General features: G+C 45.9%; 1 protein-coding gene across 3 annotated transcripts in view; it reads left to right on the top strand.

Annotated features, from left to right (window-relative positions):
- Positions 1-23,908, top strand: part of ZNF277 (zinc finger protein 277) — a 415,867-nt gene that overhangs the window by 128,734 nt on the left and 263,225 nt on the right. For all 3 annotated transcript variants that reach the window (XM_069627913.1, XM_069627912.1, XM_069627914.1), the window contains 2 exons: positions 8,152-8,234; positions 21,796-21,887. In XM_069627913.1, the coding sequence (XP_069484014.1) occupies positions 8,152-8,234; positions 21,796-21,887 (175 nt within the window). The remainder of the gene's footprint in view (positions 1-8,151; positions 8,235-21,795; positions 21,888-23,908) is intronic.

Raw genomic sequence — 23,908 nt, 5'->3', positions numbered from 1 at the left:
GATGGTGGCAAGGTGTTTCTAGGAACTCCACTGAGTATCCCTTGCCAACTGTGTCCAGTACCCAGCGGTCTGACGTTATTCCCCCCCATTGCTGGCCAAAGAGTGTTATGCAACCCACCCGCCCCTCTACTGTCTGCATCCCGATCATGAAGAGGACCGATACAATATCTGCTGAAGTCTCCCGGCCAAAACCAAGAGGCACCACTACCAACGGTTGGTGGAGTGGTTGGAAGAGGACCTGCCGTGGCATCCAGAACGTTCTCCTTCGGGTAAGAGGTCGCGATCGACCGAGGCTGTACCCCCAGAGGGCACCCGTAAGGCCAAGCGCCAGGTGGTTGATCTGGCTAGAGACACTGCAGATGCGGGTCCTAGTGCAGGACACAAGCGCTCCATGTCTCCTTGCCAGTCTGCGGTGAGCTTGCCAGTGGCCAGCGTGTCATCGATAAGGTCCTCGAAGCATGGTGTTTCGTCACGGGAGAAACCTAAGAAACACTACTAAAAGGAATCCTCATCAAAGCCTTCAGCGACGCCCTCATCCACGGCACCGTCAACATCTGCAAATTCATCGTCTACGGCTCCTTCGGCCATGACTCGGTTGACCAGACCCCTGTCGACGGTGGCTCAGTCATCAGCTGCAGTGGGCTCATCTTCGTCAAACGTCCCTTCATCAACGAGCCTGTGGACGCCCATCGCGTCCATGACCACCTCGTCGACGAGCAAAGGAAAACCACTGTCCAAACCTGCGGCAAGGGTTTTGCTGCCTTCAATGGCCACAACCGCTTCCACCACAACTACTGCTTCGTTGACCGCCACTACCCAGTCGGTGAAGGCACTGATCCTATCTTTAGCCCTAAGGGAAGTGGCTAGACCAGGAGACCTGTTGCCGCTGGCGGATGTCTTTTTATAACGGGTGGTAGGTCACAGAGAGAGCGCCAGTGGTCCTTTGGCCATTTACACTTCCTCCGAAGGTGAGACACTACAGGAATGCCTGGACACTGGCAACGGCCCCTTAGGATTTGGGTCGCCAAGGCGCACCAGCCCTCCCAGGGACCCCTCCTCAAGAGATATGTCCCAAGACATCTTTACAGTGCTCAGTTCTCTGGTCTCAGAGATACAGCAGCGGCTACCACCAATAGCGGGCCTGTCAGGCACTGCCAGGTGATGCACCGCAGACTGATGCTGCGACAAACACGGATACCAGCACAACATACACAGATGACTTTCCCAGTCGATGGGGAACCAGATGGTGCAGATGATACCCCCAGCGCTTCACCTCCAGATGAAGTTGGGTCATTCCACTCCATGATGGCTAGGGCATCTACCCTCTTTAATTTTGTGCCAGAGTAGAAGGAGAAAGGCTTCCTCTACCAAAGACCAGCTTCAGCCAGGAAGACAATTTTGTCTGTCCCGTTACTAGGCCAGGTATGGGAAGAGGGCATAGCCTTGATGAAGTCCCCAAGCTCCACACCAGCGAAGCTGGACAGGCTGGAGAAAAAATACAGGGTGCCAGACTTGGCCTCCAAATGTCTACGTTCCCAGCCATCTCTGGATTCAGTGGTCTCGGCCGCAGCAAACAAACGGTCTGCAAACCCATTCTCCAAGTTCATGGTCCCACCAGACAAAGAGGGGAAAAAGCTGGATGCATTTGGGGAGCACCTGATATACACTGCAGCATCTACCATCAAGGCCGCCAACGCCCTAGCCATCCTTGCCCAGTATGATAGGAAGTTATGGTTCAAGCTGGGCCCGCTCCTAGAATTCTTGCCAGATGACAAGAGGATCGAAACTCTCGCCCTGTTTCAGGAGGGAGAGGTGGCCTCCGATCCTGCCATCAGTGGTGATGGATGTCGCAGATGCTGGCTTTCGCCAAATGGCGAATGGCGTAGCGCTCCGGCACCAAGGCTGGCTAAAAGTCACCAATTTTAGACCTGGTGTTAAAGCCAAGGTGGTAGATATGCCTTTCAACAGGGATAATCTCTTTTGAAAAGTGGTTGAGACGCTACAGGCCATCAAACGAACCCTGCAGCAGCACCACTCTTCTTCCATTCGATCCTCAAGGAAGTACATTCGTAAGATCTTCCACCGGATACGTCTCCACTTCCTACTGCCAGCCTTCCCCCCTCCATGGTGCAAGAATCATATGGAGGTCGATCCCAGGCATATGGAGGAGGCTCGCAGCACCATCGGTGCACGCAGGGGAAAACGCAAACGACTAAGCAGGCTTGACTTGGCCTGGGCCCCCACTTCCGCACCCCAGTTGGAGGCTGTCTGTCAAATTTGGTCGATGCCTGGAAAAACATCACCACAGATGAATGAGTGCTGGTGGACATTCTGCAGCAAGGACACACGCTGGAGTTCGAACGCTGATGCCCTCGTATTTCACCCGTAATGAGGAAGGAAGAACATTCTGCCCAGCTGCTCCAGGAGGTGCAAGCCATGCAAGCAAAGGGCGCAATAGAACCCATCCTGCTGCGACTCCAGGGCTCCGGAGCATACTCCAGATACTTTTTGGTCTGAAAGATGTTGGGGGCAAATGGGGATGTTGGACGGTGGCGACCAATCCTGGACTTAATGCCTAAAATCCCAAAAGTTCAGGATGATCACGTTGCAGCAAGTGCTAGACCAACTGAAGGAAGGGGCATACACATTTACCCTTACCCTTGGACGCCTGGCTCATCCGATGACGTTCTCAGAGCCTAGCAACGCAACACTCACAGGAGACCATACGCCTACTAGCGGAGCTTGTATCCTCTATTAATTATCTGAATTCCTGCAGAACGCCATCACAGGGCATTCTGTTTCTAGCGTCCTGGCTCGACACAGTGGCATCTCTAGCTTTTCCCTCGGAGGACCGGGTGCTGGCCATCCTGGGAAGGTGCATTTTTTATCCACCGTCAGATCGGCAACCATGCTAGCAATCAAATTGCTGCTGGGCATGATGTCATCCTGCGTACACCTGATCCCGTTCTGCAGGCTGCAAATGAGGCTGCTCCAAGAGTTGCTGGACAACAGGTGGCACCAAGCCACAGGCAATTGGTCAGACAAGTTGACGCTCAACCTGGAATTCAGGCAATCCATCCAATGGTGGGAGTGAGCTCAGATCTTACACAGGGTTCCCCATTCTGGACCCCTCACTTCCAGGCAACAGTCACCACAGATGCTTAACTAGACGAATGGGGGGCCCACACCGGACAGTCCCACGCCAGGGCTCTTTGGCTGCCGGAGGAGAAGAATCTGCACATCAATGTGCTGGAACTTCGGGCCGTGTTCTGGGCCTACAAGTCGTTCTTGCCTCTGCTGAAATGTCTAGTGGTGAGAATCTTCACAGACAACACCACCACAATGTTCTAAATCAGGAAGCAGGGCAGGAACCGATCCCCTGCTCTAGCGCAAACCCTATATCACTGAGTGATCCTTCAGAACATGTTCCTTGTGCCCTTTGACCGAGTAGTCATAACAAACACCATAGCAGATAGCCTCAGCAGGTAACTTCTGTCCCATCACAAATGGAAGTTGCGGCAGGACCAAGTAACCCTCCTGTTCCGCTACTGGGGTTATCCACAAATCGATCTGTTTGCCCCGTCAGCGAACTACAAATGCAAGCAGTTCGCCAGCAGGTTTCCTCAGCCGAGGAGATTAGGGGAAGCCTTCCCACTCAGATGGGAGGGTCCATTCGGTCCATTCCTGTACGCCTTTCATCCGATGCCTCTCCTGCTACGTGTCATCAACATAATGAAGCAATGCCACTACAAGATGATACTCAACGCACCAGCGTGGCTCCGCCAGATATGGTAAACGATTTCCCGCTCCACCTACCAGTGGTGCAGGCCATGAAGCTTTACTCTTATTTCAGTGGGCACCGCTGGGATATCTACTCTATCTATGTACTTCGTCTTCGAGGTATTCTAAGGAATAATTTGGTCCTGTTCCCAGAGAAAACTCCACTTGCACAGTGGAGCACAAAGCGAATTTGGAAAGTTTTCTTTTGGGTTGAATGACCCAAAAGTCTGGAAGGACCTGTGTGATAAATCACTTAGGGTTCACACAAAAGCATTTAATTTGTTTCGATTTTTCATATCTTCATATTCACAATAAAGAGTTCTTTTACACAAACCCATGTGTGTGTGTGTGTGTGTGTGTATGTATGTATGTGAGAGTATATATATATATATGTGTATATATATATATATCTATATATATATATATATAATATCACAAGTGTTTATTTTACAGAGACATAGGCGTTCTTAGGGTGTCCAATGCATTTCGGTCCTAATGGTGATCCTCGGGGACAATTTCAGCCTCTCTTTGGACCTCTGTAGACAGGTAATATCTTTCTATCAATTAGTGGAAAATGTCCATCCTGCAACCCATTTGGCATCTTATCTTGTTGTGGTGTTGGGGGTTCCTTTTGGCTTCATATCCTGGTGGCCTTGTTTTTGTTGAAAAGCACTTTCATGGGACACCTGGACCACTGCAAAGATGCCCACTCTTCCCGACCCAGAGAAGGTGGGACCATACTGCATCATGATCCAGCGTCCATGAACCTCGCGGCCTGGCTCCTGTGGCCTTCAGTTTGGCCACTAAAACCTTCAGGTGGAATGTAAACCTGTTCTTGCCAAGGCCAGAGCGGTGTCTACTATGTCGTGCTACAGTCACAAATGGAAACGCTTCACAGTGTGGTGCAGGACTCGGGGTATCACGCTGCTGCGTGTGTCTGCTCCTCAGCTCTTGCCGTACCTGCTCTCATTGGCCAAGTCTGGCTTAACCCACGCCTCCATCAATGTGCATCTGGCAGCTATTTCGCTATACACCCGTTCACCTACGAAGCCATCTATATGGTCACACAGGCTTGTCAAGGAATTCATGAAAGGTCTCCTTAGGTCTTTCTCTCCAGTAAAGGCTCCTGCGTGGGAACTCTGTTGTCCTCACCAAGCTCATGGGACCTCCATTTGAGTCGTTAGATCGTGCTGTTAGGGAGAATTCTCTGTTAAGGCTAATTCCCAAACCTAGTGAGTCCCCCAGCAGCTTTGCTGGATTTTTGGGGTTTATTTTTTTCTCCTGCCAAGAGTGAGACTCTTTCTCCCACTCTTAGGCATGATTTGAGTATTTCCTTTGACTGTAAATGTGTTTTATGGGCAGTGGGGTCTTTTACTCCATAGGGCTGCATGTATTTTTGGTATGTGTGTTACACAGCACCCTCAGTGCAGTAACACAGGGGTGTCATAGTGACCTCCAAACATAGACTCCATACCCTGGGACTGACTACTGTCTCCCAGGGCATGTAAAGTCACCATTGGCTTTACTAGTCTCAAATTGTGAACAGAACCAGTACAAACCATCATATTGTGGAAGTTCTGGTAGGGGTAATTCGATTGCCCCTGGGTATGTTTTTCAAGGGGGCACTGTCCAGTCCCCCCTTGTCGAGTTTCTGGCTGGTGGCAGTGGATACCACGCAAAATATTCCACCAGAATATTTCCTATGGGATTTTCCCATTGATTTTAAACGCACCACTTTTTTGGTGCAATGTTAAAGATACCGCCGGGTTATTTATTTAATATTTATTCCCCGGTTGGGTCTTTTTGCCAGGACTCGGTTTTAAAATGGCGTTTGTGTTCGCCTCTGAAACTTAACCCAAGTCGAGTCCTTTGTTCCACTTTTTGGCGGGCTCATCCACAGAAACCCTCCAAATGGTGCCACTCTGTCTGGGATCTACAGGATGTGTGGGAGGGGGATTAGGCACCCTGGACTGAGTTGCCTTGGCAACTCAAGTCGCACTCTTGTGCTCAAACTTAGCATGTTTGAGTGACAGCTAGTCTGTTGAATGGGGGTTTTTCTGCATAAAAGCAGGGCTTTGGGGACTGGAACTTCAGAAGTCGCCACAGGACCTAAAGAATCTGAAGAGGGGAGAAGCTGAGCCATCTACAAATGACGACACCACCGGTGAAGCCCTGCTGTACGAACTCGCCACTTCCCGACGACAGAGGAGATCTTCTTCCAGGAGAGTCTTCTTCCCTTTGAGCTGGTGGGACATACCAGTTCGCCTTTTTCGCCTTCCTGGAACGTCTCATGGTCGAATCACCCGTGCCAAGCACCCCAGCGACCGGAAAGCCACGCTTCACTACCGCAAATGAAAGGGTTGTACCTTTTAATCGAGAACTCAGCGGCTGGTTTCTTCCCTGCCAGTGCAACGACCTCCAGCTTTCCTCCTCGTCGGGATCATCTCTTCCCCTGGATGAAGCCACGACTTGCACCCGCTGCCAGGAACAACTGCCCCCGCTGGCGCTTTCTCACAATTTCAGGTACTGTGTCCCGCCTGGTCTCCCTTGCAACAGATTGTCCAATGTGTCCCGTAAATCCTTGACTCAACTGGGTTGACCTCCGACCTGCTAACTTTGCCTTTCTGACTGATCCAACCTCTTTTTGACTTTCCTGCAAAGACTTTGAGTGCATTTCCACTGTGTGATCTTGGGCACATTCCGCCTTGCTCTCTCCAAGAGTGGGCCTGGCCTATGAACATTTTGCTCTACAGTAGACCCTGCCTTTCTTGACTTGCTGTGGTTTCTTAAAAGTGTTGGTACTGTGTTATTTTCCTACTCTGCCCTTTCTCTCCCTTTTTAAACAAATTATTGGAGTGCCATCTACGGTTACACGCTCACCTCAGTTTTGCTAAATAAGTGGTGTCCTAACCTAGACTTGTCGAATAATTAACTAGGGAGGTGTATATACTTATAGATAGTGACTGTGTTTGAACTTGCTTGATATATTAGTGCAAGTGTATTTTCATAAGTGTTTCTAAATAAATAATTATATACTTTTATACCAACGCTCTGGTCAGTGTTTGCTTGTTCTACTGTATTTTTAGCCCTATTGTGTATACTTTATATACTGCCTAACTCTTCTTAAAAGAAGTCTGACTGCTCAGCCACAGCTACCAGGTAAATCTGGGTGGTACAGACTGCTACCAATTGGGTTTACTGCTTACTTCTGTGGTCTTAAACTTTTTGCCGTGGTCCCTAAGGAAACTGCACAGGTTTCTGCCTAACAGTGCTCCTCTCAAGTTTCTCTCATGGAAAGCTGGTTCCTGGTAGCAATCACTTTGGCCAGGAGGATCGGGGAGATTCAAGCTCTTTCCTGCAAAGCACCCTACTTGTCATTGCAACCTACTAGGGTAGTGCCACTCACCCCTCCTTCATGCCTAAAGTTCCGTCTGGGTTTCACCTTAACAAACCTTTGGTACTTTGTGTCTTCTTCCCGAATCCTGTTTCGGCTGCTGAACAGTCACTGCATATGCTGGATGTTACTTGTGCCTTGAAGTTCTATGTGGCCCGCTTGAAGGATTTCCGTGTCTAGTAATTCTGTGGTTTGTTCCATTAATGAGTTTGTCTGTAGTTCCTGTTTGTTGGATTCTGCCCTTTTTTACTTGGTAAGAACTTATTTAAAAATGTTTACCCTATTTGTTTTCTTTTTTTTTCTTTTACTGTATGTCCTCAAGATGTCACATCTTCAAATGATTCCATGATCACTATGACAGAGTGATACTGAAAGGCCACTATTTGCTTTATTACAGATTTTCAGATCAAGTCTTGCTTAGATCTTTTGTGAAGAATGAGGAATCTGTGAGAGGAAGAACGAATACATCACAAATATTGCTACTGAGATGAATGAATTACCAACAAATCTAGACACTAAAGGAAGTGCTAGTGGCACTTAAATGGTGGGATCAAGAGGAGTGTAAAGGAACACTCCTCAGGTTCTTGTCTTGATGAGAGGAGTGAAATTCCCCTCTTTTCACGCTAGATATCACTTGACCTACTCACTGCTTAAGAATTGCCTAATAAGCTGGCCGCATTCTAGTATATTTAATACACTTTTATCAGTATTAAATTTGGATTTTTTTTTTTATGTTTTGTGAATTATACCGCACACCGCTGCCATTTTCATGGTCTCCAGGTGCTGTGGTGGATTTGAGGAAAGAGGCTGGGAGGCGGGGCGCTTAGTGGGATTGAGAGGGAAAACGCAAGAGAAGCATTGGTGTGCTGTTATCTGAAATGATTGTATAGTCTCTGCTCTTGAGCTAATATAAGCAAAATAAATATTATCCTTGTCAGTTATAACATTGTTCTTCACAATTCCTTTCTCTTCAATAGAAGAACAGGAGAATTATTTCCTGCTTTGTGATGCTTTGCCAGAAGACCGAATACTGAGAGAACAACTTCAACAAAAGAGATTGGTAAGCATTTTTTTAAATAATATTTTCTATTTCGAATGGATTGTGTCCTCAGACGTATTCCTCATCATATGATATTCGTATCCCAGCTCTGCTGCTTTGGAAAACATTTTCGCCAGGGGGCGCTGTGTCCGAGACCGCAGAGTCTAAGTCCCCCGAGGGCCGCCGTCGAGCGTCAACGTCATCCGCTGTATAAAGGGCACAAGCAGTGTCCGTTACCTAAGTTCCGCTTTTACGACGCAACTGCTTCGTGTTGCGAACGGCGCATCAGAAATTTCTTCGACAATGTCCTCGTCTTCTACTCCATCCACAGCCAAGACAGGGTTAAAAAAATGTCTGAAGTGTGGCAGGAAGATGTCTAGAACCGACCCCCATCGGAATTGCCTCTGGTGCCTCCGCCCAGACCGTCGGGTTGACAAGTGCGGGTCCTGTCAGGCCATGTCCAATAAGGCTCTTAGGGAACGCAGAGTTAAGCTGGCGGTGGGGGAGAAGAAATATAAGTCTTCGAAAAGACAAAAGGATTCGGATGAACCCAGTCGAAAATCTCGTCACGAGTCAAGGAGGTCAAGATCAAAGAGTCGCTCGAGGAAATCTTCCTCGTCTTCGAATAAAAAGTAAAAAAAACAATGTCATAGATCTTCTTCCTCCTCGTCCTCCACTGAGAGGAGAGTGACTTACCTATCAAAGCACGATTCCGCAGAAAAATGGGAGGCCTTCAGGGCTTAGATGCTAAAAATATTCGAGAAAGAGGCCCAGACCCCCTCGAAGTTGCCCCGTAGTGATCATGCCTCTAACCACTCTAAAAGTGACAGAGGAAAATAAAGACCTAAATACGCGAGAGTTGAAAAAGAGTCGAGAGTGTCTTCAAGGGAAAGTTCCCCGACGCCTCGTACTAAATCAAAGCCTCCGGTGCATAAATCGGGCTAGCGGAAGCGGCATCGACGTCGAAGTCAAAACTCGACTCGACACCGTCGATGACCATAGCGTCGAGGCTGCTGATGAAGATGACATCGACACCTTTAGCTATATCAAAGCCTTCTTCAACAGCATCGAAGCCTCCTTCGACACCGTCGAAGCCAGCGTCTTCCCCATCGACGCCTTCAACGCCTTTATCAAGGCCTTCTTTGATTCCAAGGCCCAAGTCGACGCCATTGTCCGTACCTAGACCAATTCTACCTTTACCTGGAAAGGCTTTCCATCCTCAACCTAGACAGGAATTTTTTAGATCCATGTCATCTGTATATGAAGAACATTCCTCTGAAGAGGTTGTCACTCCAACTGGAGTTAGATTTGGAGCCAGAGAGGTCCCTGAAGAACTAGTGGACCCACAGTCTAAAATAACAGACCTTTATGACTGTCTCCAAAATGCCAGTGGTTTAGACACTTCACCTGAAGTGGATTTTGAAAGACCAGATCCTACAGATCATGCTGATCCCAGCTATAGGAATCTTATGGGAAGGGTCATTGATTTTATGAGTTGGAAAGCAGCCTCCCCGGATTTCCACCAGGATGACATGACTGACATCCTGAGTGAGGGTCCTTTAAAAGATCCTGTTCTACCTTTCCGTAAGGCACTGCAAAAAAGGGTAATGATAAATTGGAATACTTTTGATTCGATTTCTGCAGTAAATAAGAAACTGGTACCAAAATATAGACCAGCTTTATCAGATCCAGAATATTTATCCAAACACCAGTCTCCTGAAATTTTTGTGGTTCAAGCTGCAACCTCCACTAGGCAATCAACTTACCCATCAATACCACCAGACAGGGACGATAAAAAAGTTGATGCTTGGGCCTGGAAAGCTTTTTCTTCGGACAGCATGGCCCTTAAATCGACTAATGTCACTTGCACATTAGCAAGATTTAGTTATACCCTGTGGGACTGCATGTAATCAGCGGCTGAACGCATCCCGGAAGGTGAGGAACGGGATGGTTTCCTGGCTATAGTAAAGGATGGTAAAGGGGCTATGTAGGAATGCCTTCAGTCAGGATTGGACACTGCGTATAGTATAAGCAGGTCCATGGCATATAGCCCGGTCCTGCACAGATTTGCATGGCTAAGAAAATCTGGATTTGCACCTGATGTGCAATCTAGATTCCTTAATATACCCTTTGATGGCTTAAGGTTGTTTGGCAGCAAGGCGGATGAAAGCTTGGAGAAGCTGCAGACCTCGAAAGCGGCAGCAAAATCACTTAATGCCGCTATAAGGCAACCTGAACAACACTCTTATGCCGGCTCATCTTCCTGGAAGAGTTGCCCTTTTCGCTTCTATTCCTCTTTTGGAAAAGGGAGGGGGCAGGCCAGTGTCATAGGCCAACAGAGAAAATCCTTTTGTGGTGGAAAAGGGAGAGGTGCTAGATCAGCCGCAGCAGCGGCTAATACCTCCTCAGCCACTGCTGCAGCCTCTGCAAAGCCACTTTGAGGTCTTCGCCCACAAGACACCGGTGGGAGGCAGAATCACTAGTTATCTGGACGAATGGCGGGGCATTACGTCAGATGCCTGGGCACTAGAGATAGTGACCCATGGGTACTGTCTTCCTTTTCACCAAAGACCTCAAGATCATCCACTGGGAGCCAACTCTGTAAAAATTCCAGACCCGCTCGTTGTGCAGGAGATTTTAACCCTGCTAGAGAAAGGTGCAATAGAACATGTACCTTTAGCGGAGAGGAACAAGGGCTGGTACTCCCCGTATTTTCTCATCCCCAAAAAGGACGGAGGATTGAGACCCATCTTGGACTTCAGAAGCTTGAACAAGTTCCTTAGGAAGGACAAGTTCAAGATGGTGACCCTTTCTCAGATCCTTCAGGCTCTTCAGCTTCAGGACCGTCTGGTTTCATTGGACCTTCAGGATGCTTACTTTCATGTGCCAATCCATCGCAAGCACAGAAAGTACCTGAGGTTCGCAATTGGTGGTTCTCATTATCAGTTTCGGGTTCTACCATTTGGGCTGACCCCCGCCCCGTTGGTTTTCACCGAACTGATGGCGATCGTGGCAGCGAGTATCAGAAGAAGGGGAATTCACGTCTACCCTTATCTGGACGATTGGCTAATCAGGGCGAGTTCATCCGAACGAGCCCAGGAACATCTGGCCTTGACCTGCCACTTCTTACACAGTCTGGGCTTCTCCCTCAATTACAAGAAGTCGCAAATGATTCCAAGCCAAAAACTCCAATTCATCGGAGCAATCCTGGACACTTCCTCAGGGAAAGCCTCGCCTCCCGAGGAGAGAGCTCATCACATTCTGCAGATGGTAATGAAGTTTCAAAATGCCCAACATCTACCGGCTTTCAACTTTCTAAGGCTGTTAGGCCTCATGGCATCCTGCATTTTTCTGGTGCCAGAGGCCAGATTGAGGATGAGATCCATTCAATGGGCCCTCGGGACTCAATGGTCCCAGTTTTCAGGGAAGATGTCAGATCTTCTACAAGTCCCGACCAAAGTGGCTCAAGATCTCCTATGGTGGGCTTGCAAGGACAATATCCTCAAGGGGGAACCCTTTTGGCAACCAGGGCCGGAGATAACGGTAGTGACGGATGCCTCGCTCATGGGCTGGGGAGCCCACATCAATGATCTGACAATCAGTGGTCGTTGGTCTCCATCGGAGTCCAAATTACACATCAACCTTTTGGAGATGACGGCAATCGGACTAGTGCTGAAGGCCTTTCTGCCCTCTCTACGGGGAAAGAATGTCCTGATAATGACCGACAACATAGTGGCCATGTACTACCTCAACAAAAGAGGAGGCGTAGGATCACTTCCACTGTGCAGAGAGGCAATGCAGCTCTGGTTCTGGGCAATGCAAGAAGGAATCTCTCCATCGGCAGTTCACCCAGCCGGAGAGTTGAACACGGCGGCGGACGCTCTGAGCAGGCAGAGCACAGTATCCCACGAATGGGAACTAGCTCAGGAAGTCCTTCAAGAGATCTTCGCCCTTTGGGGAACCCCTCAAGTGGATCTGTTTGCGACCGGTGCCAACCGGAAGTGTGAACTGTACTGCTCAAGGGAATTTCCTTCAAGAAGAGCTCTAGGGGACGTGTTCATAGTCGACTGGGTATTTGCACTCCTTTACGCGTTTCCTCCAGTCCCCGTGATTCCTCACGTAATCATGAGGTTAAGAAAGTTCAGGAAAACCATGATCCTAATTGCCCCGGATTGGGCCCGGAGGACATGGTACCCGGACCTTCTGGACATATCCATCTGCCCTCCAATACGTCTTCCACAAAGAGAGGATCTTCTCTGGCAAGAGGAAGGTCGGGTTCTCCATCCAGAGGTCAAGACACTCAGCCTTCATGCATGGTTTCTGAGAGGCTAAGGTATAAGGATTGGGACCTCCCGGATGACGTAATGTAGATTTTGCTTTCGGCTAGAAGGCCAGCAACAAAATCCCTGTATCAGTGTCGATGGAACAAGTTCAGTAACTGGTGCAGGGATAAGAATGTGGATCAATTTCTTTGTAATACTCCAACAGTACTTTCTTTTCTCTTACACTTAGCCAATTTGGGGCTCCAGGTTGGTACAATAAAAGGTTACTTGGCAGCGCTATCTATCTTTAAGCGCTCCTCGGAAGAGGTGTCCTATTTTAAAATGCCTTTAGTCATTCAATTCTTGAAAGGGTTGACAAATGTATACCCTCCGACACCTTTTCAGGTGCCCATCTGGGATTTCAATCTAGTCTTAAAATTTCTCATGTGTGCTCCTTTCGAACCTTCACATTCTTGCCCATTAAGACTGCTCACTCTTAAGACAATTCTGTTAGTGGCTATAACATCAGCACGCAGAGCATGTGAGTTGCAGGCACTGTCTTGTAAGCCTCCTCACACCATTTTCCATAGGGACAAGGTTATTAAATAAGTCAAACCATCTTTCTTGCCTAAAATGGTGTCGGATTTTCATCTGTCACAAAAAATTGTCTTACCTTCCTTTTATCCTCTACCTCACACTAGTAAGGAAGAGGAAAGGTTGCATAGACTGGACCCAAAAAGGGCTCTCAGTTTCTATATTTCCATATTGGCAAATCTCCGACAATGTGACCAACTATTCTTTGGGTATACTGGGCACAAATTGGGCCTTGCAGTATCTAAACAAACTCTATCCAGATGGATAAATCTAGCAATCTCTGAATGCTATAAACATGCTGGGAAAGAGCCTCCAGCTGTATTAAGGGCTCACTTAACCAGAGGCATGGCAACTTCCACGGCTCTTCAGAGGAGCGTCCCGGTGTATGATCTTTGTGCTGCGGCCACCTGGTCGTCAATGCACACCTTTATAAAGCATCACTGCTTGGACTCTACTTAATATCGAGGAGGACTATTCGCAAAGGCTGTCCTTCATTCAGTCCATAATTAAATTTCTAGTACTCCCACCTCCTAAATAACCACTGCTATGGGATTCTATCATAAGATGAGCAATACGTGGGAGGACACAATCCATTCAAAGAACAAGTTACTTACCAACTGTAACGTTCTTTCGATTTGATGTTCCTCCCACGTATTCCTCATCGACCCTCCCAACCTACCCCTCCGTACAGTTTACGCCAGTTGCACTCTAACTTAAGAGCCTGATGACTTAAAACCTGATCAACTGATGCGACCATGAACACCGTAAAAACAGAACTGAGGTAACGGACGCTGCTCAAGCCCTTTATACAGCGTATAACGTCGACGGTGGCCCTCGAGGGACTTCGACTCCCCGGTCTCGAACAAAGCACCCCCTGGTGAAAAAAGAATTCCGAAGCAGCAGAGCTGGGATACGAATATCATAAGATGAGGAATACGTGGGAGGAACCCCCAATCGAAAGAGCGTTACAGTTGGTAAGTAACTTGTTCATCTCATGAAACACAATCCTTCTGCACAGGTGGTCCAAAATACAAAGCGCAAGAGCACTAGGCGTGCAAGATAGCAATCTATATCCTTAATAGCCAAATGCTAATTTTCAAAGATGTTACTTCACCTAGGAAACAACTTTTTGGCTACACCATGTTACTGAGGGCAGTATCGTGAGTTGATGGAGGTGAGAACAAAGTGGGAAACATGGGTGCACAAAGAAACACTGCACTACTCAATAACCGTGCTGCCTCCTTCTACAATTAACTGCAGAGCAGCAGTTGGGAAGATCAAACTAGGTGATAATAGTCCAGCCAAATCTTTTTATGTGGAATCCTGCTCAGTGTCAGACACAGGGCAAGTAGAGTCTGACTCAACAGGATCCAAAAAGGTGGGAAAAGAAACATTTGCGCTACGATTAACATGTTTTATTTAGCTGGAGGTCACAGGTAGGCAGGCACTGCTCTTCATGGTGAATTCCAAAGTCACAGCAGCGATGACAATAATTATTCGTCTATCTATGAAATCTCTGCTTGTGCCATGGCTACATGCGCTTGCAAGTGGAAGCCAGGTAATCTCGACAGCTGTTTGATATGGCTTTCGGTAACCACTGACAATAGTTTACTATGTGCACTTCAGAAATAAAAGGATTGTTCCATTATTAAAGAGTGAAGGGATAAGGACTACAGAAACGGCAGTACATTACTTGAAAACATTCCAATATCCATTTTCAAGTGTCCTTGGTTGCTGCAATTAATCTTTTGAAATCATCACTGAAACCCCCAGTATTGGCCACCTCTCATATGGAGTGGGGAAGGCAGTGGCTACCTGATCCTGACCCTGAGGGTGGCATTTTGAGGGAGGATCATCTGGGAGGAGACGCATATCAGGAAGGAGGGATTGTGGTAACTCCATTAACAGATGATTCTTCCAATCTTTCTGAAACACTGGCATATTGTAGAGTGGAGCCAAGTAGTGCAACTACTAATTTTCACATAGCCACTCCTGTTTCTGACAAACTCAAATCCAACAAGCATTTGAAACAATATTGCTTTGGAAATCTTGAAAACAAATTGGACTTCAATTCCCATAGTACCTATGGTACATGGACGAAGAAGAGTGGACGAAGAAGAGTGAAGAGTCAATGAGCAATTGGAACAACCTTAAGCTAAAGATGCATAATAGTTCAAAGAATCATCAGCTGTGCATGAGATTTAATAATTGTGTGCCTTGCTATGCTTCATGGTGTGGAAGGATAGGAAGAGGTGGTTGCAACCTGAATGAGGAAGAAGGAGCGAGAAGCCACAGAGGACACGAAGCGGGAGACGAGTTCCGAGGCAGAATCACAGCGGCAACCCGTGCTGAAAGACAACACTCGCATACATCTGCCTGGAGGCGTTGCGTACTGGAGGAGAACGACTCCGGGGAAAGTCAGCTGCTGCAGTCAGCGAGATGCAGTCTTGCGGAACGGCAAAGGTTCCATTGTCAGAGGGGCAGAGACCGACGGAACCAGGAAAGACTGTGAGCGGAGAAACAGGCCCGACAATGGTTCTTCGTTATCCATGCACGTTAAACCAGTGAGTCAACCAAAAGGATTTGGGGCCCATGGACGTGTTATAAATTTAAAGGGCACTCGAGGAAGCAATTTAGATACCAACCAAGTAGAACAGAAAGATAAACAGGGTACAATTTCCCTCACATGAGATGTCAGTCTGAGGAAACCAGAAACCTGCATTACCATACGCAAAGAACTGGGCAAACATTGTGCAATTCTTCTCATATGAGATGTCAGTCTGGAGATACCTGGAACAGAAGCACGGAAACTGCTCTCCTGAACATCTGTGAAGATCTGCTCTCCAACCTTGACTCCAACTTTCCCTCTGTCCTCATCCTACTCAATCTCTTTTCTGCCTTTGACAAGGTCACCCATACCATCCTGCTCAACCGTCTCTGTGAAAACCAGGGTATCACTGGTCAGGCTCTGGAATGGCTGACCTCTTTCCTCTCTGATCGACCCTCCCAGGTTCAACTGGGGTCCTTCCTATCCTCTATCTTCCTCACTACCTGTGGTGTTCCCCAGGGGTCTAACCTCTCGCCCTGGCTTTTCAACCAATACCTGGCAACTCTGGCCCACTGCATTGCCACTCTATGCTCGAATTTCCAGTGCTACGCTGATGACACTCAACTCATTTTCAGGCTGCCCTCGGCCACTTCCTCTCCCTCCCTCATCGCTGATTGCCTAACTGCCATTCAAGATTGTTGTGCCGCCAATGATCTTTGTCTGAATGCCAGCAAGACAGAGATCCTCCTCATCGGCAACCCTTCTCCATCCTTTGCCCTCTGTCTGTGGCTGGCCTCGCTTGGCTCTCCTCCTATCCCCACCTGTGAGGCTAAGAACCTCAGGGTCATCTTTGACTCCACCGTTTCCTTCTCCGCCCACATCTCTGAGGTCTCTAAAAAGTCAAACTTCTTATTGCACCTCCTCAGAGGCACTCTTCCTTTCTTCTCCTTCCCCCAAGCTCTGGTTCCCTCTAGGTTGGACTGTTGTAACAGCCTCTTTCTAAATCTACCTGCCTCTACTCTTCGCCCTCTGCAATTTATCCAGAACAGGACTGCAAGACTTGTCCTTGGCCTCAACCCCTGGGATCGTATCTCTCCAGCTCAGAAATCTTGCCATTGGCTCCCAGTGGATGCAAGGATTAAATTTAAAACCCTCTGCATTGTCCACATGTTTTTCTGGGGGCTGGGTCCAAAATACCTTCAGCTATCCTTTCGCAAATACCTCCCCTCTCGAGCTCTTCGCTCCTCTACCTCTAACTCCCTCAGGTCAGTCGTTTCTCAAAGAAACGAGCCGGGGGTAGATCTGTCTTCGGCCGGGGCCTCCCTCTGGAACAGCCTCCCTGACACTCTAAAACTTGAGGAGAACCATCTCCGGTTCCGGAAGCACCTGAAGACATTCCTCTTTGCACCTGCCTTTGCTCCCCCTCTCCCTTGCTGATCTGCTCTCTCTTGGCACTGTGCATCTGGCCACCCTCTGTCCCCTTGGCCCAGTTACCTGCTCACCCTGCCACCCTTCTGCACTGCCTCCCAGCCACCCCTTGCACTGGGAACTGTATCTGTACCCATACAGTCCCCCATGGCCCCATTTTCTTCTTTTTATGCACTTATCAGACTTACCCAGTTCTGCTGCCGTAAACACAGCACTTGCCACTTGCTGGCTGCACTACCCCTGTTTATTACTCCATTATGTATTTTATTTGTATTTATTATTTATCTGTTTATCCTCTGCTCTGCACTTTCCACTCTCCCCCTTCCATGCATTTTTCCCCTTTCCCTTTCCCATGCACTTGCACAATCTCAATATCACTGGGCCTAGTAAGATAGTTGTTTTGTTCTCCCCCGTTCCCATCCCTTGCTTTGTCGCGCTCGGAAACACTTGTGTACGAGCGCAATACAAATAAAATATCATATCACCTCTTATCAAATATTGCAACAAGTCGAGAGACATTATCAGTTGTGCGAAATAGACACCATTCCTGGCAGGAGAGTAAACCAGGAAAGAAGCAGTTGTGTGAAGGAGAAAACGTTGTCCCAAACAGTGTTGTCGAAAGAAAACATTTACTTTATCATCCCGACAAACTATTGTTCAAAAGAGCCATTTGTTTTGACATTCTGACAAAAGTATTCTAAAAGGTTTGAGAAACCTGAGGGTATTCTCACTCCTACTCCCCTTGGATCTTCTGCGCAGGTGGCTAGGGAAAGGTAATTGCTTTTGGATCCTGACCCTGGGCGTGGAGAAGCGAGGGAGGATCACCTGAGTGGAGGGTCCTTGGGGATTGGGAATGAGAGATTCTCAGGCGAGACGCGGTATTCAGCATTTCCCTTTCAGCAAGAACCCTCTAGCCCAGAGGCAGTTATGGGATGTGGTTACTATGTCCCATTGACCAAGACAATGATGGGAGATACCACCAGTCTAGAAAAGGATGAAGGGTAAACTGGGCAAGAGATGGTATCCCTCTTTTCCCATTGACGAGCAATCTAACCCTCCCCCGACCTTTAGGGCCTATATTATAAGCCAGCTCCCCTCATTTACGCACATGTGACACTTGACAGTACTGAGATGAGGAAGAGGAGACTGAGAGTAATACACACAAGGCCATATCACCACTTAAGTACAGGGACGATGAAGGTGTCTGTAAAATGTAGTGAAGTCAGACATGTCCTCTTAATCATGGTCAGGCAAATCCATGTGTAAATACACACTTGCAACTTGTTAAAAGGTTACAGGTGTATAAAAGCAGACAGAATGGGAAGCAAGAGGAAAGACGCAGAGACCTGTGGGAAGGAGACCAGCAGGAAACCCGTGTTTGGAAGAGGCAGCTGTGGGTGCGACCTGTGGAGGAACCAGGATGCTGGCATGAAGTCGAGAAAGCATATTAAGCCCAATGTGTGTTGGGCCATTAGGCTTGTGCAGGATCGCCTGCGACGAAAAAAGTGCAGCCGGAGCTGCGGAAGCATCAGAGGGAAAAGAACTACAGGATTATAGAAGCTGCAATAAATTACTTGAAAAATGTCAATCTCCCTTTTCAAGTGTCCATGGTTGTTGTGATGAGTCTCATCACTGAAACCCTGGTATTGGCCTCTCTTATGGCCTGGGGAATGCAGCCTAGTCGGAGGCAGCAGAGCAGTCAGCGGGGCAGAGAAAACCTACAGAATGCAAGCGGGGCCTGTTGCAGTGGGCCCACCGACCTGCAAGGCTGGAAAGAGAGCAAGAGCCACCGGGGAACATCGCTGCAGACCAGTGACTGCGAGAAGAGGGACTCGGCAGCTGGGGGACGTTCGTAGCGGGTGGTGAAGCGGTAACACATTACCCAACTAAAGGAAAACTTAAAATGAAAGCTGCTAGATACATATTGAATACAGAAGCAAATGGAATTTTAAATTAAGTATATTGAACCTTTATTAAATAAGGAACTGAATGAAATGTAACCATTGAGCGCATTGCATGTGAATACCGAGCAAAATGAAATCATGCAAAATATAAAACTAAATTAAGCTTTATGGGCAAGGCAAGTGATAAGACAGCCAAAGGGAAAGTGCCCATGTAACCACAACATATAAGAAACTACACTAGTATGAAAGAGTGCCATAAAGGTGCGACAGAAGTAAGACCACCACAAAGTGAACTTTATGAATAATTGCAGTTCAGCAAGGCCAAAGACTGGCAAGAGGTGTGTGACATTCTCTGGCAGAGCCAGGGCGCTACCAAGCAGATGCCAAAAGAAGTGTTAATATTATACATAATGCCAAGAGGCCACAAAGAGAGGGGCCCTGGTTGTGCCACCTGTGATGGGTGACCCGTGTGGTCTGACAACTGCGCCTAGACCAGTGAACCCTGAACTGCGATAACCAAAAGACATTGTGGAATAAAACCAAGAAGGGGCACTGCCAATGAATTGATGAGGGAATCCAAGAATATAGTCAAGCTGACCTTAAATTGTGTTCAACGTTTTGATAGAAAGATTAAAATAACTATAACTGGCGGAGCTGAAGTCTTGGGGAAGGGAGCTCTGAGACATAAGACATGACACCTGTTATCTCGGGAGCAAAGCTTAGAGACCTTTGTGTTGACTGCCGTTTCTTTGATTATTGACCTCCCTACACACTGTTTAGCTTTAGTTGTGAGGGCAAGCAGAGGTTTTGGACACAGACAGACTTTTAAGTTGAACTCTTTCACTCAGACTTTCCTTAGCTTCGTTGAGGTCGGGAAATCCCACCTTAACATTAGGCATTCTACCATCCTGACATGTTAAGTTAATATCTTTTGTTTGAACTTTAATTCTGTTGTCTGTGTCTTACTTCATGATGCCATCATAAAGGAAAACACCTACTGTGATCTCTTAAGAAAAACTTTCTATGAAAGAATCACTTGTATTAACATCTTGAGAAAAGTATTCTCAAGAAAAGACTGTTACATCCTGCTAATTAATCCTTTTGACATCTTGAGAAGAATATGTCATGAGAGAAACAGTTGCTTAGGGTTTGCACAAGTGTTCTATGGAAGATATATTTAGTTTGGCAGTTTTAGGGATGTGTTGGATGAAGGAGACATTTTTCACTGAACTGAATAGAATATTGTTGGAACAGAACTCTTTCAAAAGTCTTCCTGAATTGATTCATGGAAAGGGAGTCAAACCCTGTACCCAAGGATTGCTTTGCTGGAGTCAGTCTTTTGAACTTTGTCACATTTGTATTGAACTGGAAACAGACACATTTACCTTACACATTTTGGTTGTATATGTTAGTGGGAGTGTCAAATAAATTTGGACACAAAGTCAATTTTCTTTAGCTTTAGTTTGATAGGCAGGAACATACTTGTTAGGATAGGGACAGATAGACCTTTATCCCATCCCTGTTTTATTTTGAATAAACATGACAAATGTTTAAAAAATGTATTATTTTTGAAATTCATCAAGGTTTGACTGTTGTAAATATGTGCAATTAAGTGGCTCTTTATTAGGCATTTGTATTCTCTACGGATCTTGTTTATGTATTATGACTTACTGTTTATCTTAATGTTATGTTTATGCTGTGTGCCATTGATCTGTGTTTTTTAACTATTGTTGATCTGCATTTAATGGCAATGTGTAATTTCCAAATAAAGTAGTTTGACTTAAAGAGCACTGAATAGGCAGTTTTGAAAGACCTTTCCTGACTGGTTCCTTAAACGTCAAGATCACATAGCCTTCACCCAACAACTGGAAGTTCTTGGGGGTGTGATGGTATGGGATCAACAGAACAGTTGACACGCAGGAATTGGTTCAGCACCTTTATGTAATAGCTGCATAGTTTGGATAAGTTCCTGTCGGGATAAGCTAGTGAAACCGAAACAGGCCGGCCTATCTTGCTTGACTTAAGCAAAGCTTGACAAGGGGGGTTGAAATAGAAGCAACAGCGGAGGGAAGGATTGTAACTTTTCCCAGGTTTAGTCTGTTCCTCTCTGAAAAATAACTCATCTTGCCCTGCCCTAAAAGGCCACTTCTCGAGTGTTGTGGAATGAGCTGAACTCAAACAGGCTGTACTGTGTTTTCATTGCAACACAAAAGGGAAAACATCAGATAAGTGACATGTGGTTTGTAGAACGGGAATAGGTGCATGTGCCTACTCTGGATTGCCCACAGTCCCTCTGATCAAGCACCCGTGCATCTTTGTTTCTCTCTAGTTGCTTTCCTCCTCCTCCCTCAAGAAGACGATGCAAGAAGGGAAGAAAAGATTAACCCCTCTGTTGGTAACTCTGGGAGAAGGAGCAGATAAGACAGGATAGGATGCAACCTGCAACCATCAGAGCATAATTATTAGAAGTTAAAAGTTTCCGGATGTCATGTGAAATAGAATTATAATGTAATTGCATCATTTGTACTGTCATTCTTTCTGTAATATGTGTCTATTGTTTTGTGAAATAGCACCAGGCCTTAGACATCCAATAAATCAAATGGATTTAATCTGCTTTCCTCTTTGATCCCAATGCTGGCTTATTTGCCAATCCTTGTTTTAGACTCTTCTGCTAACAGCTCATAGTGAAATATTTTGAGCAGCCAATAGCCTTGCATTGCCTTTAATTTTTCTTTTTACTTCAGATCTTTGGGATCTTATAAAAACTCTGGTCTGTGTCCAAAGGGCCTCTTCAGTTAATCATATTCTCTGTTTGAAATATTCAATTTTGTGTTTTCTGTTTACAGAAAGAAATTTTGGAGCAGCAGCAACAGGAGCGATTGGACACAAGTTTTCAAAGACTATGTTTGTTTTGTCACGAGGAGTTCACTGGAAATAGGTATGTGTTTTGGCACTAAATCAACAACACAACCTGTATATCCTTTTTTAGAAACATATAAAGTTTAACTCGGTTTAGGGCTTAGGTGAAATGTTTATTGAGTTAATGAGGCCAAAAAAATGGTAACTTCCTTCATGAGGACCCTTTTTTGATGAATTGGAATGATGACCATAAATTGAAAGGGTCACAGGAACGGTAAGGAAAAAGATTACAAATAATTATTCAATAAAGAAGCCCATTTAAAAATAAAATGGGCATCGGGGCAGGAACAGGCAGAGAGAGTGAAATGGGGCGGGGTGGGGGCAATGGGTGAACGTCCTTCCCATTAAAAAAAAAAAACAAAAAAACAAATAGTCATTAAAGATGTGGAGCTTAAGCAAAATGTCATATTTTCATATTTATTTTCCAATCCAGCTAATATGGGTAAAGAATCATTATGACAGCCATTTTAATGTTCCTAAACCGCAAACTTACTATTTTGTCCTGATCTTTGCTTGTTATTCCTTATATATTCATAGTTCCATTTAATTATTCAATGTTGTGTTTTATTACATATTTTTTATCTGCTTTTAAATACCTTTTTTAAAAAATCTTTTTTGTATTGAATAATAAACTAACCATAGTCTTCTAATGATTGTTGTAGTCCTAGTTCTGTGTGGCTTATTTTTGCTGGTATTCTGTCTATTTTGTTATAAGCCTTTTCACCACATTGAAGTTTAATTGTAGTAAAATTGATATTCTATTAACTATCTTAAGTGTAATATTTTGAAAAATTCAATACTAATATTAAACTTAAACTAAAATGGCAGTCCTCCTTTTAAACATGGAGAACAGATCACAAAAAATATCACATTTTTCAGTTACAGTATGGTCCATTGGTTTGTCATAAATCTTGTATGATGCAGTAGTGATAAGTTGTTGTGCTACTGTTTTCTATCTCAAGATTTGCTTTCCTTTATCTACCCCCGAATGGTTGTGTATGGCTCACATACGGCTGATTTTACTAATAACTTTGAGGTAATATAATAACGTGTCAATCTCTGTCACACTTGTAGATCTCCAACACGCTGAGCCCGCCTCTCGTACTATCCACCACATTTGTGTACTAGTCACCAAGGTTTCTTTTGTCATATCCATGACTTTGAAATTGCTGAATCAAAGCTGTTCTAATTGTCTTAAATCAAAATCTATGTGTTATACTCACCCTGGAGAATTGAGGTTATTTTGAACACAATGATTAAAGTCAACACAGAGTTCATGGCAAATATAGCTGTATGTGTGTGCAACAAGTTATGATTTTCTGCTTTTTTCCTATGTACTGCATGTCACAGTGGTGGCTATAGAGTGCATGGGCGAGTCATAGTATAGAAGGAAAAGAGGAAAAATACTACTTGACTGAGTTTGTGAAGAGAGCATTTTAGCAAAGGCAGAAAAGGGCTTGTTTTTTTGTGCCTCCCATTGTCTATCAGATTCTTCCATGTTTAAGTGTATACCCTTGTCATCAGGAGGTCACAGGCTCTATTTTGTGAAGTCTTTGCAAGTAGATGAGCAGCCTCGCCTCCCATCTAACCAATACCATCAATGATATCATTGATATGCTAGCTCCCAAAAAGTTAAAATATGTGAAGAGCAAAGTCAATAAGAATGATTGGTTTGGATATTCTATTACTGTTCTGCGCAGAGTTAAACGTAAAGCAGAGCGAGCATGGAGGAAAAATCCCTCTTCCCTCCTATTAGAGTCCTACAAAAACTCAGTCAAAGTCTTGAAGGCTGCAGTCGTTGAATCTAAATCCCAAAGTTACGACGACAGGATTGCCTCAGCCCAATCAAACTCGCGTGAGCTTTTCAGTATTCTCAGAGTTTGAGGGGAATATACCCAAGATGACAACTGTACCCCAGGATGTGCCTTGGTGTCGAGCTGTTCATGATGAATTTAATACCAAGTCTAGGGAAATTAGCACTGGTTCTTTATGCCACCATCAGCCCAAGGTCTTCCCCACACCCATTAATCCTCAAGGGAC

Source organism: Ambystoma mexicanum, chromosome 12 (genome assembly GCF_040938575.1).
Source record: "Ambystoma mexicanum isolate Mex_15411 chromosome 12, UKY_AmexF1_1, whole genome shotgun sequence".
Lineage (NCBI taxonomy): Eukaryota > Metazoa > Chordata > Amphibia > Caudata > Ambystomatidae > Ambystoma > Ambystoma mexicanum.
The sequence above is the reverse complement of the archived record's forward strand: the minus strand, read 5'-3'. Positions and strand labels throughout refer to the sequence as shown.